This window comes from Carex rostrata, chromosome 9 (assembly GCF_964058835.1).
Source record: "Carex rostrata chromosome 9, lpCarRost1.2, whole genome shotgun sequence".
NCBI classification, from domain to species: Eukaryota; Viridiplantae; Streptophyta; class Magnoliopsida; order Poales; family Cyperaceae; genus Carex; species Carex rostrata.
In genome coordinates this window covers 10,005,996-10,027,752 of record NC_135926.1, presented here as the reverse complement: position 1 = coordinate 10,027,752, position 21,757 = coordinate 10,005,996, and the positions used below count along the sequence as shown (strand labels likewise).

General features: G+C 31.1%; 2 protein-coding genes across 2 annotated transcripts; both read right to left on the bottom strand.

The window, feature by feature from the left end:
• Positions 1-5,067: 5,067 nt before the first annotated feature.
• LOC144559569 (SNF1-related protein kinase regulatory subunit beta-2) lies at positions 5,068-8,924 on the bottom strand. The gene is made up of 4 exons (XM_078308630.1): positions 8,268-8,924; positions 7,168-7,352; positions 6,758-6,920; positions 5,068-5,622 (listed from the first exon to the last, which is right to left on the bottom strand). Exons 1-4 carry the CDS (start codon positions 8,403-8,405, stop codon positions 5,284-5,286), a joined length of 825 nt encoding a protein of 274 aa, XP_078164756.1. The 5' UTR covers positions 8,406-8,924; the 3' UTR covers positions 5,068-5,283.
• Positions 8,925-9,594: 670 nt separating this feature from the next.
• LOC144559783 (uncharacterized) lies at positions 9,595-15,638 on the bottom strand. The gene is made up of 2 exons (XM_078308904.1): positions 15,182-15,638; positions 9,595-10,447 (listed from the first exon to the last, which is right to left on the bottom strand). Exons 1-2 carry the CDS (start codon positions 15,471-15,473, stop codon positions 10,101-10,103), a joined length of 639 nt encoding a protein of 212 aa, XP_078165030.1. The 5' UTR covers positions 15,474-15,638; the 3' UTR covers positions 9,595-10,100.
• Between the last annotated feature and the right edge of the window lie 6,119 nt (positions 15,639-21,757).

The following is a 21,757-nucleotide window of genomic DNA, read 5'->3' as shown; positions in this document are numbered from 1 at the left end:
TTTTCGATTTTGAAAATTTCCAAACCGAACCGAACCGAAGTTATAAATTCGGTTTTAAAAAGCAAACTGAACCAAACCATTAAACCGAATAAATCAAACTGTTTAGTCCAAACTAATTTGATTTGGTTCAAAACCGACTAAACCGGACCCAATAAACACCCCTAGAAGCAATTAGCCGGTCATATTTTTTATTGATATGCCAATAAGTCATATTTATTTATAGAAAAATTTGAACCATTTATATATACAAAATTTGAGCTCTAATAGTTTATTTATTTTTAATATATACAAATTTTTTTATATATATACAAACTAATTTTTCTTTTTTGAGGCCCCTAGAATTTTGGGGCCCGGGGCAGTCGCCCTGGCTGCACAGCCCTAGGGCCGGGCCTGTTATTGATATTATTGTTATTATTATTACAGTGAGAGAGTTCAACGCCTCATTGTACTTCCATTCTTTATTTTTATTTTAATTTCAACGATTCGATCCGAATTGATCATGATCTTTATCTTAAAATATGTTTGAAGATAAAATTTTATATTTTTTTTATAAATTTTTTACTATTTTTGTAGATAGGTAGGTACAAAATCACTTTTATTGGATGGTTTAGAAATAATAATTTTTTACCCATCTAAATAAATAGATAATTTTTTTTTCATAAACAATAATTTTGTATCTATCTATAAAAATAGTTAAAAAAAATACTAAAATTGTTAGGAAATCTTTCCATTTTCTTCGTTCTATTAACACACTATGTTCTTTCAATTGGAGTTGAATCCCCCCCACCATTATTATATGATAATAAAGAGTTAATTTAAAACTTCTATAATTGTAAAAAATGAAAAAAAAAATCTCAGAAATAAAAATATAATATATGCTTTGTGCATATCACATACATTAAAAATAATGACCGATAAAGAAAATAATTATATAACAAATTATATAAAATTTATATTTGATAAAATATCAATTAATATTTATATTAAATGAAAATTAATACATGATCAGTCTATTTGAAAATAGTATTATTTAAACTTTCTTACATAATTTGAATCAACGTTTTAAAGACGTTAAGAATCCTATTTTCTTTTTAAATCAAGCGAGACCGCTTAATAACGCAATAAATGGCGGCAGGCTAGAGTTCTTTACCAGTCAATGTTTGGAATTTGAACCACATCTGCGTCTGCACTAATAACGAAAACGGTCCTCTTTTTCATGCAAAGAATAGAGAGATTGCATCCCAATTTAAGTTTTTCCTTAATTGGGCCAGCAAGCAAGTCCAATCCAACTGAACGGGACCTCAAATATTATAGTTCCCTTCTAATTATCAAATTTGGCTCCGTTCAGCAATATGGATTAAAGGGCGAAGGATTAAGAGCTTAAAGAGTGCTAAGGAGTTCATATTCGGCAAGTAGAAAATTAAGATGAAAGAATAATTAAACATAAAAAAAATCTACTTTATTATGTGACAAGAGACAAAGACCAATATACTCACATTCTAAATTGTTGTATAACATTATTGAAATGGTAATTAATTCATTGTTTTTCAGATTACATTACATTTATAAATTAAAGGCGCAAATTTATGAAAAAATGGAAAAATGAACTAAATGTATATTTTTGGGGGAATTTCACGTATACTCCTCAAAAATCTCGAAATTACATATTTTCCCCTCTAAATTTTATAATATCATATTTACCCTTCTAAATATAAAAAACTCTCAAATTTACTCAAGCAAACTTCACGTATGCCCTTTTCTAGTTCTTTTTGAAATCTCTCATTTTACCAGTACCATATAGTGAATGGAATGCAATGAATAAGTTTCAATCGGTTGTTTTCTTGTTTTGACAGATTTTTAAAAATGACAAAAAAAAAACTAAGGACCTTATAGTAAATTATGAAAAGAGGATATGTGTAGCATGATCTTTAAACATGACCAAGTTATTAAACTCACCAACATCCAATAACCTTCTACAAAAATATGAATATCTTTATATATACACAATCACCATTTTCTTTGCTAAAATGAAATAATATAAATAATGAGGGCTCCTGTGCATATGCATTACATCCTGATTGTCAATACAGACAAGGCAATGATAAATTGATACATAGAAGTGAACTTGATTTCACTATTCTTTGAGCCTATTGTCATAAAATTGCAATCAAGAATTTAATTACAGATTTTCTAGCATATATTAAAATTGCATCTTAAGATATATAATAAAAATTACTCAAGAAAATATTGGTCTGTACCCATCTATTTACATAGAGTTCTCTGGTAGAAAAATTTCTTAGTCAAACTCTTATTTATGTCCAAACTCTCTTTCGGAGAAATTCAGTACTTTTAGGTCAAAAGAAAAGAATGAAAAAATTGAAATTTCTTAGTAGAAAAAAAGTGAATTTTCTTAGAGTCGTTTGAGAAAATGCAAAATTAAAAATCATATCAAATCAAGGATGGCTTATATTTTGAGAAAATAAAATGAAAAAAATCATCAAACAAAACGAAAGAAAAAAAATAACTATGATAAATGGGATGTCAATAGAAAGAGCGTCTCGAGGAGAACAGCCGTGAGGCATTGGATTTGAAACTTATTGGTCGGACAACCGTGAACCTCCAACAGAATGATCGGAAAGAACAAGTTCCTTTATTTGTCTTTGCCTAGGTAAATGTGTCCTATTTTGTTGGAGAAGACAATAAAAAATAATAAATTAATGTGAAGGGTCTTAAGTAGAGGTTTGCTAATACCCGTTCGGGTATTACCCGTTTTATCCGGCCCGTACCCGTTACCCGAGGTACCCGTACCCGTGCCCGGGTATAGGCGGGTAAATGGGTACACGGGTACGGATTTGAGACGGACCGAACTCAATGATTCGGGAAAAAAACCGTCCAACCCGTACCCGAAACCCGCCTACCCGCACCCGTTTACCCGACCAACTTTACCCGTGTACCTTTACCCGTTTTTTTTAAATTCAAAATTCAAAATTATTTTGCCGCCGAAAAAAATAGTATTAAAAACAGAAAAAAAAAACTAAAAAACAAAAAAAATAGTATTAAAAAAAGAAAAAAACTAAAAAAAAAAAATACCCGTACCCTACCCGCCCTACCCGCCCTACCCGACTACCTATACTCGTTACCTGAGACGGGCATGGATTTGAAACGGGTAGGGTACACTTTTTTAAAAACCTACCCGACCTACCCGTACCCGCCCTACCCGACTACCCGTCCTACCCGACTACCCGTCCCGGGTATACCCGAGGCACCCGTACCCTACCCGAGAGCAAACCCCTAGTCTTAAGGAGGGTCTTTCGCTGGGGGCATAATTGACCGAAATTTTTATTAATAGGAATATATTAATTAAATATCGAGATTAGATAACGCTTTTGCGTTTTTTCGAGATATAGGGAAAACGTGATGGTTAATCACGTCCTCTGGCCGTTATAGACTATCACGGCCAGATTTAGCACTAATCACCGCACTTCTTAAAAAAAAAAAAAATCCTGGCCGTGATTGATAATCATGGCCAGAATTCAAATCCAGTACCGTGTAGAATGAGATCTGAGTTTGTCCATATTTGAGATCTGAATTTGTCCATTTTAATATGGCATGATTCTGGCCGTGATTGATAATCACGCCCAGGAATTTTTTTTTTTTTTTTTTTTTTAAGAAGTGCGGTGATTAGTGCTAAATCTGGCCGTGATAGTCTATAACGGCCAGAGGACGTGATTAACCATCACGTTTTTCCTATATCTCGAAAAAATGCAAAAGCGTTATCTAATCTCGATATTTAATTAATATATTTTCTATTAATAAAAATTTCGGCATAATTGATCAAATAAAACACCTTTTTGGCTCATGAGGAGGTCTAAAGGAGGCAGAATTCTTAAGAAAGGGATCCCTTGGATTAAGATTTTGTGCTAAGAAAGGCCTCTTGATCCTGCTTGAGGAGGAGTTGTTCGAACGGATTAACGTGGATTAAGAGCTTAAGGAGCGTTAAGGAGGCTTAATCCTATCCAGCCAGACAGGCACAAAAGTAGTAAAATGGTTCCAGGAGAAGTAAAAAGGAGGAAAACAAAGAGTCTTGTGTAACGAAATGGGCTAACTTGTTTTGGAAATTAAAGAGATTGTTTTACTTTGCATTGATATCTTTATTTCAAAATTTAAATAGTTAATTCGAATCTTTTAATATGATTTTCATTAAAATGTACTTGGAAATTAAATTTTATATTTTTTGAAATTTTTTTACTATTTTTGAAATTTTTTTAAAAAATCACAGCTTTTTATTTAATAAAAAAAATAAAAAAAATCTGAAAAGCTGTGATTTAAAAAAAATAGTAAAAATTTTTCAAAAAATGTAAAATTTGGTCTTCAAACGCATTTTAATATTAAAATTATATTGAAAGATTCAAATTGACTATTTGAACTTTGAAAAATAAAGATATGAGTGCAAAGTAAAATGTCGTCTTTAATTTCTAAAGCATTTTTTTTTTTACTTGAATTTCTAAAGCAAAGTTTAGCCCATGTCCTTGTATAACATCATCAGATGCCAGCAAATCAGCGCGAATTGACATATTTAGCGTCAAGTAAAAAAATTGGACGAGAGAAAACTAGCGCCATAAATAAAAAGCTCGAAATAAGAAGTTGCTTGATACTGTTTTCGAGTTACATGTAGCAATTTCATTTATTATTTTTATTTTTATTTTTTACTACGAAGCGAAATGTTAAATCTTGGAATAAGAAAATTCCGAATTGGAACAGGGTTTGACTAGCAAGAAAAAGGACGACCTGACCCGCTAACCCATTTGGTATATTACAACTTCACATTAAATTAAATTTATCTGCTGTACCTAATCACGAACAAAGTGCTTTCAAATTTATTTGGGTGGCTTGTTGGTATCTTTTTCTTTTTCTTTTTATCTCATGGTGGAGCAAATATTTTTTCATAGAATTTTCTCCTTAATTTCATGAAAATAAAATGAAGTACCTAAAATGAGTATTTGAAAATAAATTGGATTTAACAGACAATTGCTGCATGCTTATCTTATATCAGAAATCAAAGAAACATTAGAAAATCAATCCTCACTTGTATAACAAATAACTTTTCTAGTTCTCCGCAAGAAATGTAATCTCACTTGTGCAAAACAAAGGCATCTCTACACCTGGAAAAGATAACAAAACTAAAAGTTCTGTTAACCTCTTTTTGCAACTTCTTTTTCTTTCACTTTTTACACACATAAAAGCAAACTCTCACAAGTCACATTAGAAGCTAGCATGAACTATCTAGATATTTCCATTTCTAACCCTGCAGGATTTGTACAACACCACCGTGACATTCTTTCCAAGAAAGCGACATGTCTCACCAATGGCCACAACTGACTTGTCAGGATTGTTCCTCTTGATGTACATGTGATTTAGAATGACATGCGGGGCCCGCGGGAGGCAGGCTTGGCTATCTAAGGCTTTTGGCACATCAAGAACTGTCAGGTTCAGCTGTGGCGGCATCGCTGGGGGCATTTTTGTAAAATCCTCCAAATTTTGGAGCACATTGTCGTAGCTCGTTTCAGGTGATTGAGGTGGGTCAAATCCAGAAACACTTTCAAGATATTCTGGTATGTTTTCCTGCATTAAAGAGCAATTTCTGATAATTAAAGGGTGGAATGTAATAATGTATATAAACACAACAATTAATAATTATAAAATCTCCTTAGGTCATCAACTCAAATCAAAAGAAAAATCAGAGGCAGACTGCAACAGATATCAATTCAAATCAGTGTCAAGAATTTGACAAAAGGAATGATTTGTGCAGTCACAGTCTTGGCCATGACAAAATAGTTAAAATTGCTCCCCCCCCCCCCCCCCCCCCCCCGCACTAATCATTTGTTAATGAAGTATGCAATAAACAAGTAAATATGAAACAAACAGCTACCATAAACCATATTTTATAAACCTGCCAGCCCCACCCTGTGCCCTTAAATGTTAGTTGAATTAAATAAAAACGTTCCAAAGTGCAGAAATTGCAAATTTTTCACGAAACACAACCAAACAAAGGGACCTCGGAAATTCCAGTCACTTAAAGTCCTGCTATATAAAATAAATAGACACATGCTTAAGAAAGGATGAGAGAGAATCACGGTTTGTATCATTCGGATAATTTTACTACTGCAAGTGGTGGCACTATTTAATAAAAAATATATATATTTATCCTTCAAGGTACCAAAAGCTTATTAGTTCATCCTTGTGAGAAGATATTATTTGTTAGGATAAAAACAAAAATGCCATCCTTTTCCACTTCTCCCATTTTTAACTTCATTTTATTTTCAATGGGTTAATTATGTGCAAATGAAAAGTTCCTATCAAATGGACCAAAAGGTATACTTTATAATAAATTGCTCAATTTAGCAGAAGTACATCTGTATATATCCTGCTAATTTTTATCAACACAAGTGGAAATCTGTTCCCCAATGGATGCATAACAGTTAAACATGCACTAATTTTTCCCTTGAACTAATATTTTTTTTATTTGTACAAAAAACTTGGCATCAGAACAGGCCACCTGCTTTTAATTATACAGTAAGCCACTGACATGTAGTACTATTACTGTGCAGACTGTCGGGACTATGCTTAAAACCCTCAACTCAAAGAGCATATGCCAAAGTGGTTTCTCACTGACACATACTGAGATACTGTACATATACAACTGTAACAATATTTAATGTAATACATGTGAAAATCACTATTCAAGTAAGGATATTACCTGCACATCCAAAAGATTATATATATTTCCAGCTTCATCATGCACCAAAGGTAATTCAGGGTTATATCTGTACTCTCCATCAACAACAAATCTAAACTGGTAACATCCAGAAGGGAGAACCTTCATAATGCCAAATTCCTTACCACATCTTTGCAAAGGTTTTCTGTTAAGGTAATGATTACACTTAAAATTAAACATAATTCGATTAAATTAAAGTGTGATCTGTCATGGAAAAACCATTTCATCCTTAAAACTTTTGTTTACTCTTTAGCTCTAAACCCAGCCAAGTTAAATCATTTGCATTCAAGATAGATCATTTTGTGATCGACATTCCAGAAACAAGAACTTGGTCCCAAATCAATTGAAATTTAGAACAAATAAGTGAATCAGGAAATTGTTTTTGCAAATACTTTGAAGTCCAGTTGTCCCATGAACCTTCGACAAACACCTCGATGCCACCATCGGTCCAAGTAAGCATAGTTGGCACACCTTTTTGGGATTGGTAATTTTGATTTTCTGAAAAGGAATTATTCATCCATAATGTACCAGTTTGCGAATCCACCCTTTCCTGTTTCTCAAGCGATGCTACTGGTATCTAAAAAGATGGTAATAAAAAAGTCATTTTTTAATATTATCCATAGAACACCCTCACTACTCATATTTGCAAATAACAACCCAACACTTTGATGGTTTCTCAAGCAGGGTATAGCCGTGCCAGTGCTATGCATAGAACACCCCTCACTACTCATAAAGTATTTGATTTAATAAAATCTCAACAGTTAAATTATAACATATACTTTAGTGTAGATAATTTTCTGTCTTTTAACTCCAAGCTGCAGATTATAGAATCTTAAATATAGCCACTGAAAATTAAGTAGCAAATTCTATGCAATCAACAGTAAAAAGGAGCATTTTATACAAGTATAGTTTAGGAGTTGAGATAAACAATTGTCCTACCTTTCTTTAAAACTATGGATAATAGGGTCTTTGTTATTGGCTTACAATAAAAAAAATGGGAGCTACGGTTTTCAGTAATATATTCATTTCAAATATTTTCCACGACTGAGGTAAACTGAGCCTAACAAATTATGAAGAAGTTAGAGAATTAGATGGAAGTTTTGGTTTCTTAGGTTCATCATGGTTGCCTAGCAAAGGAAACTGTCATAAGGGGGCTAAGGCACATGCTTAACATAAAGCACATCAATCAATAATAACAGACTATAAAGCAGCACAATTAATCAATAATAACATACTTCTCTTTTTCCAATATCGTACCACTGGTACTGACACCACTAACAAATCCTATTTTACTGTCATACTTTCAATTCTTAAAAACAAAGCAGTGTTAATATTCAATAATGACATTAATTGAAATTTTAATTGGATCAGGGCTTATTGATGATAGTCTGTTATTCAAATTGCAATACAGACTTGATCTAGTACAGTAACTTTATTTAGTTTACAACTTTACATAAACTAAAAAGCAGGAGATAAAAACAAAGGTACTGACCTGAGGAGTAAACGCAAGAGGAGATGAATTTATTAAACCTTTAGACATCTCTGTTGAATTTAGATCCTCTCCAATTTGATTTTCGCTTTCCTCCATGTCTCCACCCTCAGATATATTAATACTACCACCATTACCCATTGTTTGACAAAGAACAGTATTCTAAAATACAACCAAGGCCTTTGTTAGATTCTTCTTGGAAAGTCTTATTCTCAAATAAAAGCACCAGCTACCACCTTTACTTGCAACATCCAGAAATTGAACACAGGACCAGAAACCACGTAGCACAAATTGATGGATTTAAAGAAAAATTTCGATTTGGCACTATTGAGAAATTCCCTCAAGAGGAGATGAAACCAACCATTTGGCAGATACTTACTGGACAAAAGGAAAAGGTGGAGACTTTGATTGCCGAAGAAGCACTACTTGGCAGATACTTACTGGACAAAAGGTGTGTGGGGAAGGAGGGGAGGGAACCTTGGGAAAAGAAAGAGCAACCACTGTAGTGTCGTACTAGAACTACTACTTCCAAAGAAGTCGCTCGCCATGGAACGATGCCTCCCCCCACCAGACCAATCAAACCACAGACAGAGGAAGACAAAAAGTTTGGGAAACAAAAAAAGTACATCGGAAAAATGAAAATGAGAAGCAAAAAATAGTTTTCTATTTCGGCTCGAATGTCCCAAGTAAGCTATTATTGTAATATTTGTCTCGTAAAATGAAAATTTAGATGCTTATTTTTATTTATTTATAAGTAACAAATTATAAGACCGGGACCACACTGAAACATTATAAGTAACAATTTTTTTTGCATACATGTAGGAAATGTTTGGTTGCTTCTTTAATTAAGAAGGATTAAATTGTTGATATCAACCTAAGGTAATCAAAATAATTTTTGTTTGATTAGAATTTGTTATTTAAACAATATCTTAAAGTATTTTTATTTTATTGGAACTTGTTACTTAATAATGGCTGAAAATATTGAATAAAATAATTTAACAAATTAATCAGCATAATTGTCAAAATTAAAGATTAAAAATATTTAGTGCAAGTTCGGAAGCTGGATAATTTTTTTTTTCCTTTTTCTTTTATTTATTTATCCAAGCGGCTTAGCACCGTGTTTGTCTCTCCATAGTTCGATCATATGCGATAGTAATTTGGGCAAGTTTTAGGGCTAAGATTTATTGTAACTCAAATATTTTGTGGTAGATTAATCCAAAGTATAGATACTTTGGGCCTAGTATTTGGGCTGAGAAAATTGGGCCGGGCTAAACCGCTACATACACCGATTATTCGCCTGTATAGGTAAATAAATTGTCTTTGCCTTGTCTTTTTGAAATTATCATGAACCAGTTTCATGCTAATATATTATATGAAACAGGAGCACATAACAACCATTGTACTGTGTAAGAGCATCTACATCCCTAAAACTCAAAAGAATTTCTAAATAACTGTTAACTATTTTTTAGAAATTATGATCTTTAAAGTTTCTAACTCTCACATTCCTGAAACTCATTTTAGAGTTTCTATTAAGCCACGTCAACAACAAATTAAAAAGGAGAAACAATTTGAGCCAATCATTTGGCCAACATAGAGTTTATAAACAGTTTCTTAATAAGAAACTTTCCTGCATAGTTTCTAAATAAGAAACTCTTCCACATCCCTGAAACTGGATTAGAAACTGCCACGTCAGATTAGAAACTCTAATAGTTTCAGAGATATAGATGCTCTAACTAATTTTAACGATTATCCATCTTTGTACAAACACTTTTTTTGTCGATTTTTTCATAGGCTCTCTCTTGGCTATTAACATTTAGTAAAAAAAAAAAAAAAAAATCACATGGCCTCTTCTAACTGGTGATTCGCATTATTTAATTTTGTGCATCTGTGAGAAGGCCTACTCTTGCTGCTCATCTGTATCGTTCCTGCTGTATACACACGAATACCGTTTCCAACCGATGACAACTTGATGCGATGCGAATTTAGGAGAGTACGAATTTTGCAATGCGAGGTTGATGGCACCTGTAGGATTCTGACAACGCACGATTCCTCCAAGTTTGGTGTCGCATGAAGTTGCGATGGTAGATCGATCATGAATTCCCCGTATTCATCGGTTGTTCCGTATGTCCAATTATTTTTTCTTGTTTTGTCTTCTATTTTGCATGCAACGGCTACCTTGGCACCTTCAATCATTTCATAGATACTATTTGTTAGACTATATATAATGACATGTTAACTTACATAGCATCAAAAGAAACATATCAACAAATTAATTAAGAGTTTAAAGTACAATTGCATATACAACATTAATTTTATATGTAAATATGTCACTCGTAATTAAATAAATTTCAACTATTTGAATTTGTTGTTTTAAAATTTATTCGATAAATTATGAAGACTACAACACTGCATGTCTCTACATATGCATAACATTCTAGTCATACTCAGATTATAATTAAATTGTGATATCTAAGATATTATTGAAAAAAAATCAACCTTAAATATAATGAATAAATAAAATGCTTTATGTTTTATTATTCTTTTTGAAAAAAAAATCAACCTTAAATTGTGATAATTAAATTGTCTGTTCGTCTCCTCACCGTTTTGACATTGAGCTCCACAAATATATGCAAAATTTTATTTTTGAAAAATCACAGATACACAAATCGCACGAAGTAGTAGCGTTGACCGTGTTGAAAAATGAAAATGCACTGAAGGCTAGTGGGCAAAAGCCCACGGGCATTTAAATGTCAAAAAAAGAAAATGAAAAAAAAGCTAGGGGGTGAAAAACAGGGGCAAAACTCGGAGATAGTTATTAGCGGCGATAAGGATTTAGCAGTTTTTCTTTTTTCAACTAACATCTTGAGAGATCTTTTTTTATTTCTTTTAGAAAAGAAACATCTTAGTTGGGGGTGTCAACGGTTATGATACGGATCGGTGGAGATATTTTTATATCTGTATTCGTTATGATAACAAATAAATTTTTTTTATCTTTATCCCTTTTTTTAAATACGGTACGGATAAAAAATGTCATTAATATTTTTCAAAACAAGAAAAAAAGAAAAAAAATAATGATTACAACTAATTTGTATTATGAAAATCTAATAAAATACAAAACTTTATTGTATCATGTATCATCTTCATACAAATATATATCTATATATATTATTTTATTTTTAAAAATTATCTTATACGATAACGTGTAAGATAACGAAAAATTGTTATTTTTATCCGTACCCGATAAACTATTGAGAAAAAAATATCTTATCCTTATCTGTATTTTTGAATATGATGCAAGTCGAATAAATGAATAAAAAAGTACCATTTACTCCCCTAATCTAAGGAGATCGACCTAAATAAAATAAATTAGTTATTCCTTTCTAAGCCCCACGAGTGTTACTCTTGCAAGACACAAAAAAAAAAAATTAATTAAGCAAAATTAGTTGCAACTTCTTCACCTATTGCGCAACTTCCGAAGTTCCACAATTGACTCATGATAATTGCCTTAGTTCACATTAATTTGAGCCTAAAAGGATTAATAAATCTAAACTAAATTAGTTCTCCCTTTCTGAGAGCTACAAGACTTACTTTTGCAAGACATTAAAAAGAAAAAAAAAATTAGTTGCAACTTCTTCACTTATTGCCTTACTTCACATTAATTTTAGCCTTGAAAGGTACCTTTTATCTACATCCTTTATATACATATAATGATTTTTTTTAAATATATTTATATTTTAAATTACTAGAAGTAAAAACTTGAAAAAAATGTACATTTACTTATTTCACTAACCTTTTCATTAATTTGAACTTCCACTTACACACTTTTTTGTGACATAGGATTACATCCTAAATTTTCAAAGTCCAAACAGTCGATCCAAACCATTAAACATGATGAATATATTAAAATGTGCTTGCAGATCAAATTTTGCATTTTCTTGAATTTTTTTACTATTTATTAAGATGGGTACAAAAATTCAATGGCCTGAAAACAACAATTTTGTAAAATACTTAATAAATATTAAAAAAATTCAAAAAAGTATAAAATTTGATTTGGAAGCACATTTTAATATATCCATCATGTTGAACAGTTTAGATCGACTATTTAGACTTTGAAAACTTAAAAAATGTAGAGGGTGTCACCAAAAAAGAGTGTAAGTGGATCCTCCTCTTAAAAATAAAAATACTTTATGTAATATATAAAAATACTTGTAAATTCATAATATGAACACGTATGTTAAGTATGAACACTTTTGAAATGCAATTGAGTGCAAAATATATACAAGTACAAGAATATATATTTTTAAGCCTAAATTACATTAGTGTCCTAAAACCACAATCAAGTTCCTGTGATCTCTATGTTTCAAATTATGATTGTATATATGCTTCTTCTTTTTTAAACCAAATTAATGGACCTCACCCACAGATCATTGCTTGTAAATGAACACATCAATTTTAGGACTGAAGTCTACATCATCTCAAGATCAGTACATATAATTTTTGAAATAAAAAGTGGAGATCTAACCTACCGGCTTCCTTCAAATTCATATTTAAAATCCACAAGCATTTTGTCACTATGTGAGTTTTGAACCTATAACCTTTTTTACATGAAAATTATGTATTTTTGTCATTAGACTAAAAGCTGATTCTGAAGATAAGTACATATAATTAATTAGAATGGAAGTATATATATGCAAATCGGTATTATATTATTATATATATATGAATGCTTGCAAAACACTGTAGAAGCAAGAAGACATGTAGTTCAGATGTCGTGTTATGGATTTCTCTCAAATCAAAGCAACCTCAATTTTGAACACTAATTAACCCACCAACCGTTAGACAAAGACCGACCGGCTGATTTGTACTGTAAAGAGTACAATTATTCAAAGATTATATATATATGCGTACAATAGAATAGCGTCAATTAAGGGTCATTTTATTACTTAATTATAACAAGTTGTGGATTTAAGTATTGTTTAATGAAGGACTTATTTTTTATTTTGTCAGGATGTTTAAATTAATTAACAAGCTACCATACTTCAGTTGAATACTAGAATAGGTCATTGTAGGATAGTTTAAGAAACAAAAATTGCATTTTCTTCATCGGAATTTCTAACCCATGACTTTTTATATCATATAATGCGTGTCTTTATTAACACGTCTTGAATGATACATATGTATATTTTTAATCTATTCTGAGTTTTATAAAGAATAACAACATTATTTTTGTTTTCGAAAGAAGAGCAATAGAATTAACACATGCATTAATTCTCAATACATAGCATGATAGAAGGGGCAAAATTATGGATGTATAGTTTGTCCTTCTCTCACAAAAACTAATACAAAATGCCGCTCTCAAAACTATAGATCAATATTTTTATTTTCGAAATAAGAACAATCAATATGAACAATTCAATATATATGATGTTCATATGAAAATACACAAATATACTTATAAATCAAATTTTATATTTTAAGAATTTCTTTACAATTTTTCTAAGTTGATAGAAAATCACTTGATCTAAAAATTAGTAATTTTCTAACTATCTAAAAAATAGTAAAAACAAATCTAAAAAATGTAAAATTTAATTTGTAAGATTATGTATAGATGATGCATAACATTTTAGTCATACTCATTTTCATATGAAGATTATGTTGAATGATTCAGATCGGCTAGTTGGACTTTAAGACTGTGCTCCACAACATCAGCACAGAGAGGAAGGGAAAGGAAGAGTAAGGAAGGTGTGCTGTTCCGTTCTAAAAGTAAAAATATTAATATGTAGTATGGACCAATACGCGCTATGCATAGAATCGTAGCCTCAGTCTTGTATTATATATAATAATATGTATTTGTTAAATAATTTTTTTCGTTTTGAAAATATATAATTATCAAATATCCTAAATGACCACTAAAATAATATTATTGTAATGTTATCATAATAAAAATTGCATTACGTCTCAATTTTAGAAGATAGCAAAGAAATTGTACAACAATATAACCCATATTAAAAATCCGAAAAAAAATAAACTATCATGACACATGTAGAAAGAACATTGTGAATCCTTCACTAAAAAAAGTTACACAACAATAAAATTTAGCTTCTAAAATTGTAACGGTAACTTTATTGTTGTGTAACATTTTTTATAACATATTTCATCACTAAAGTTGCTCTTGTAGTTATAAATTTTAAATAATTTAACCCTTACAAGAACATATATTTTGGACATCATTTTTAAAAATGCAGGGTTTGATTATGCAGGAGTTATACAAGAATCCAATTAAAAAAGGGAATTGACGACCCCAATTAGATTTTGCAGTGTTATATATATTTTGCTCTTCTTTTTTGCGAGAAATGACAATTGTATGTCTACATCATCCTTTTTGTGAGTAGGGTTGCAAACGGATCATATAATATTCCGTAACCGAATTTGTATATAAAAATTAGATATCCGTGCTGATATGAATACATATACGGATAAAACATGCTCTTAAAAATCATAATTTTTCCTCTAATTGATAGCTGCTACCCATTTTTTCAAAATAAAAGAAAAGAAAAATAAATATTCATTGGTGTTATATATCATAATTATAATCATTATTATTGTTATTATTATTGTTATTATTATTATCATCATTATTATTAGTATTGTCGTGACTATCGTTATTTATATATTTATTATTATTTATACCATTGCTCCCATGCATAAAGTTACCGTTACAATTTTTATTGGCATGATGGATTAAAATTGATGAACAATAAGAAACTCGAAGGAAAAAAGCTAGAATTAAACAGAGAAAAATATGGAAATAAGAAGCATGTGTATGAAAAAAGAAACCTACAAACGAGAAATTAATTAACCATATATATATGAACTCTTGCAATTAATTGATCAGAATCAGATCTATTTTGTCAAACCTGGTACATGAAGGGATAGAAGGCGTGATTCGGGAGCCATACAGAGTCCGCAATCGAGCGTGCCAATGACAAGCACTGATGACAGCCTCTCTTCGCCGTACCCCGCGATGCGTGACAGCTCAGCGCGAGACATCCTCTGCAGAGGATTCTCATCTCTTGTTGAAACCTCATGAGCCAGTACTGCCTCCCCAAAACCTAAGAGATAAAGAAAAGCAAAGAGCAGCATAGCCATGGGGATTGAATTGGAACTTCTATGAGCATGTAATGGTGATGGTGTTTGTTTCTTCTTCATGTAAGTCTTTGTGTGTTGATGGTTTTGCGCAAGATGCAAAAAGAATGAGAGTCAAGATTTCAAGGATTTATTTTCAGTTATGGCTTTTGGAGACTATAAAAGAGAGAGGAGTTTGGTTTTTTTGGATTTAAATTTGCTGATAAATTACTGAAATGCCACTAGGTTGTTGTGCCCAACCGAGGATAAAATCACAAAATTGTGCTTAAAGAAAGGCTCAGGCTTTGTTTTTCCCTGTGGCCTTCACTGTGTGAAGATTTGTGAATTAATTAATGGAGTTTTGAGGATGAAATCACGATTGGATTCGTTGCACAGATGGAAATATATATATATATTTTAAAATTTACAATTGAATATAGAGAAAAAGGGTAGTTGCCCTAATCCATCAAGAATTGAAGTTCATGAGTTAGGTAACCCGTAGTTGGGTCAATGGAATTCTCAAGTCTTCAAATTACTAATTTGTTAATTAGCCTTTTCTATAGTGTCTGATTGTAATCGTTACATTTTAGTTCATGTTACGTACGAAAGTGCAACCCGAATATATATATATATATATATATATATATAGGTGGGCTACGGTGAGTTGCGAAGTAAAACACGTTATTACTTCATGCAATATTTTTATTTTCAAAATTCAAAACGTCAATCCGAACTGTTAGATATGATCTCCATATTGAAATGTGCTTGGAAACTAAAATTTACATTATTTGGAATTTTTTTACTATTTATTAAGCCACTTTGAAAATATGAAAATCCGTGTGAATAGTAAAAAACAATAAAAATTTCTGGATCACTGGATCGGCGATTTTCAAATTGGCTTAATAAATAGTAAAAAAAATTCAAAAAATGTAAAATTTGGTCTCCAAGCACATTTCAATATGGAGATCATGTTGAGCGGTTCGGATCGACATTTTGAACTTTAAAATCGCAAAATATGAGCATGAAGTAAAATAGTCGCTTTACTTCGCAACTCACCGTAGCCCATCTCTCTCTCTCTCTCTCTCTCTCTATCTCCATTCTATTATTAAGCACGTTGGATGTCCGATCCGCCAACGGCTACGATTGAAAGATGAAACATCAGATTTGATCTCAACCTTCCAATTACATAATTTGTCTTCTTTAGATTAAATGCATATGTTTTATGTATAAAAGTCTAAATTTAGTTAAAAACATACTCACCACATGTGCTGCCACACGATACGTTACAATTAAAATTGAACAAACTCTGAAATTTAGCGATATATTTATCCGTTTTCTTATTTCTTTGTTTCCATATTTCTCCTCTTCAATTGAGAAAACTCCACCTTCCATTTTCTTATTCTTTGTTTCTATACGTACTGATCATAATGAAAATCATTTTTTTTTATTTCCTTATTTCTCTTTCTTTGTTTCTATACATATTGTTGTAGGCAATTTAGAATATATTTCCAATATAGAATATATCAGTGTATGTGCGTGTGCGTGTGTGTGTATTCTAAATTGGAAACAAAGAAGAAGAAAAATATAAATTGGAAACAAAGAAAAATATAAATTGGAACATGTGTGTGAATATATATTTATCTTATAATATGTGTGTGTTTATGTGTATCCTATACATACACACGATAACACTTTTTATTTATGTTTTTTGATATCATATTATATGTTGATATTGAATTGTTGTACGATATTTGATATTAGATTCGAAACGAGCTATTATTTGATATCATTGGTACTTAAAAATAAAGAATCATCACATCATCAAATTGTTATCAGTGATCACAATTAAACTTAATTAAAAATACAACATCATATAAATTTTCTATTAACATGTGTCTTAATTTTTGAATAATTATTATTATTTTCTTTGATTTTTTTTTCTTATAATATGTCTCCGTTGCAACGCACGGGTATGATACTAGTATGTATATATATGAGGAGGGTTCAAATGCCTCCATTATTTGTGCCTCCACCATGCCTCCATTTTTTAAAACTTTAATAACTCAACATTTAAAACTTAAAAGTCAAAATAAAACCGTTAGATGTGATCTATATTATTTTCTCTATGTGCTCATAAAAAATTATCACATTTCAATTTTGTTTTTATGTGAATCAATAAATTCAAAAATCAACGTCTAGAAATCATCCACATTAGTGCATTTTTTACAAGCTCTTGATGGCAATCAAAATAAGAGTAGAACTAGGGTGCTCTTAAGCTCACCAAAGTTTTGGTGAGCTTAACTCTAAAACTCATAAAATCAATTTCAAATGACGAATCCGAACCGTTGAAATCCGCCTACCTTACGTGTGATGCATCTACATATGAAATTTTTAAACATTCGAATTAATGTAGTATAAAGTCAAGCGGTCAAAATTAGAAGGTTAATAAATTAATTTTAGTGCATTCATTTTTGAATGTTTTTTGACCGCTTGACTTTATACTAAATTAATTCGAATGTTTAAAAATTTCACATGTAGATGCATCACACGTAAGGTAGGCGGCTTTCATCGGTTCGAATTCGTCATTTGAAATCGATTTTATGAGTTTTAGAGTTAAGCTCACCAAAACTTTGGTGAGCTTAAGAGCACCCTAGTTCTACTCATCAAAATAAAATTGAAATGCCATAATTTTTTGCACGTGCATAAATAAAATGATGTAGATCATATCCAACGGTTTTATTTTAACTTTTAAGTTTTAAATTTTGAATTATTAAAGTTTTAAAAAATGGAGGCATGGTGGAGGCACAAAAAATGGAGGCATTTGAACCCTCCTCTATATATATATATATATATATATATATATATATATATATATATATGAGTAGAACTAGGATGTTCTTAAGCTCACCAAAGTGTTTAGTGAGCTTAACTCTAAAACCCATCAAATTGGTCTCAAATGAGAAATCCGAACCGTTGGAATCTGTCTACCTTACGAGTGACGTGTCTACATGTGAAAATTTTAAACATTCGAATTAATTTAGTATAAAATCAATCGGTTAAAATTAGAAGGTTAATAAATTAATTTTAGTGCATTCATTTTAATCAACATGGATCAAATTTATATTTTGTTGGGAAGTACAATACGAATCAAGTTTTTCTTTCAGAAGTAAATTAGCACTTGTAATAATTCCAATAACTAAAAAAAAAATGACAACTAGCATCATTGCAATTAATAAAAAAAAATTATAATGATCGGAGATGAAACCTTTGTAATGACCGGAGATGTTACTCTAGCATCATTGCAATTAATAAAAATAAAATAAATAAATATGAGATATAAAACCTGACGAAAGACAATGTAGATTTGAAAGATTGTATATATCCATATATGCTTTCTATGAAGCAATTGACCGTCTGAAATTATTTCTATAGTCTGCCTTCCATGCTCACCTCTTTTGACCAGGTACTAATTTTTCTATATTCTTTTCCAATTTGTCAAACAAATTTGCAACTATTATAGACATAATTTTTCTATATTCATGATGACATATTTAACAAATAAAAGACAATATATATATATAACATACATCAATTCTTGTTAAATAATGGCTACAAGTGTATGTAACGAAATTAACCTGGACAGATATATATTTTTGATTAAACATTTAGAACATGTATGTTTATTTTGGTAAACTGCGCATCAATCAACAACTGGTATTAAAATGAGACATGTCATTGAATCAAGATAAGCCATCATAATTTACTTTATTGTCAATTTCAAAGCTGACTGGCGAATAAATTAAGATCAGAAACTTCTCTAGCGTTAGATATATTATTGATTTGACTGAACTTCAATTATTCGATGTGTAATCATGGTAGGTGCTGATTCACGTCGTGGGGTTGCTAACATTAATCCCTAAAGTTACCCACTATACACATCACTATACTTCTTTGCCACAGGGAAACATGGATGCTAAGAATAATTTGGTTGCCAACCTTCATTCCTAATTTCCTACCCAATGCAATTACCAGGTGGGATCCTCTGTGACAGATATGGAGTACGTACCACACGGTTTCTCAATATCATACTGACATCATAGTGAGTTCGTGACACAGTGACAAATGAATTGTTTGGTTCCGCAATGTCAAAAATTCATGATTCGGAAATAATTTGGGTATAATTCGGGAATGATTTGGAATTATCGGGATCAGAGATCTCAGTCTTGCAAGAGAGCAAAAATAATAATAATAATGTTCTGGGAAAAATTCATAAAAAATTTGTTCAAATTATTCGGGTTTAATTTGATCAAAGTTCGGTCAACCGAATAATTCAGCGTTTGGTTTGGCATCACCAAAAAAATGAATTATTCGGGTTGAATTCACTAGTAATTCGCAAATTTTACAAACTTTTCCCTAAATTTGTCATAGAACTTTTTTTTTTTCTGGTTCTTTTTTTCATTTTTTTTGTGCCCTTACAGAACTGAGATCTCTGATTTGAATAATTTCAAATCAATATCGAATTATATTCAAATTATTTCCGAATCACGAATTTTTGATCTCGCCAAACTGAACCCGAATAATTCATTTATCACTCTTTATCGTACTGACATCCACCCCGAATCTCACCTTAATTATTGCGGAGCTAATTATATATCATGGCATCACAATTATCCTTAAGATATTGCATATCCATGTCTGACCTAGAAAACCCCAATTCATTATTTCTGATAACTCCACACAAAGTCAACCAATAGGCTTTCCCTTTTGTCGTACCTTTCTTGATTAATTACTTCCTCTCTTTTTTGACCTTTTGTCAAAAGCGTTTCTTAATTCAAGGTGATGAAGTTTCATCTGACAAGATGTATCCCAGTTTTCCTTATCCATTCATCCATCAACATATATGTTTGGTAAAGTCGTGGTTTTGTTTTGTACGCTACACACTTGGTAGTTATCTGGTCAGTTTTGATTATTCTAATTAAGTCCTATTTTAAATATGGATTTAAGAAGTTTGATTACATTTTGATCTTGACAATTTAAAAAAAATGACACTTGAATCTGCTGTACTTGTTAAGAATTCAACACGTAGAGAAAAAATAACAGAAGAAAAAACAACACAGGAGTCACACCTATTACAAGAAACAGAAATTATGGAACATATAAATCCAGTCAGAATTTCTGAACACAAATTTAATGTTAGACATAAACTCATCGGATTTTAAAGAAAAGATATTACTATATATATGATCCTTTAATATTAATTAATGCAAGTGTACAATACAAAGTTCGATTAGAACCGTATCATAACCAAATTTACAATCTATCACAGTCTAATCAACTAATAATTCCAATTGAAAATATTGAAAAGGATGGCTTGAAAATCTTACATTTGAAGTAATTATAGTTGCTCCTCCTTTCAAATCATGACTTGATCTATATATTGACGGTATATATACGTTGCGGTGCCAATTATTAATTCTATGATTAAGATAGTGCTTCCAACTATTCTTTTGTTTACTTTTTTTTTCCTAATGAACTAAATTAATATATGAATAGTAAAAAAATTCAGAAAATTGTAAAATTTGGTCTCCAAGCACATATTAATATGAAGAACAAGATGAACGGTTTGAATCGGTCATTTGAATTTTAGATTTATAGTCCAATGCACAAACCCCTCCATAGATTGCAATGCACCATAACCCATCTCTCTCTCTCTCTCTCTCTCTCTCTCTCTATCTATCTATATATATATATATATATATATGAGTTAGGCTGGGGTGCTATGGATAGCATAGTGGCCTCTATGCTACGGCTCAATATTCGAGTTTGAAAAATCCAAACAGTCGATCCGAACCGTTCATCTTATTCTCCATATTAATATCTGCTTGGAGACCAAATTTTACATTTTTCTGAATTTTTTTACTATTTATTAAGTATTTTACAAAATTGTTGATCCAACGGTGGCTGCACAAAACAGTAAAACCGTTGGATTAGCGATTTTCAAAGTGGCTTAATAAATAGTAAAAAAATTCAGAAAATTATAAAATTTGGTCTCCAAGCAGATATTAATATGGAGAATAAGATGAACGGTTCGGATCGACTGTTTGAATTTTGAAAACTCAAATATTGAGCCGTAGCATAGAGGCCACTATGCTATCCATAGCACCCCAGCCTAACTCTATATATATATTCCTCGAAGTTTACCAACTTCAAATTTAGCTAAAACTGCAGGTGTACAAATAAAAAACTTCCACCAGAACATCTAATCACAATGAAATTCACAATCAATCACAGTCTCGTCAATTGACAAATCCCACTAAACTTATTGAAAAGGAGAGTGCTATTTTAAGCGCATAAATTCTACTTTTGAG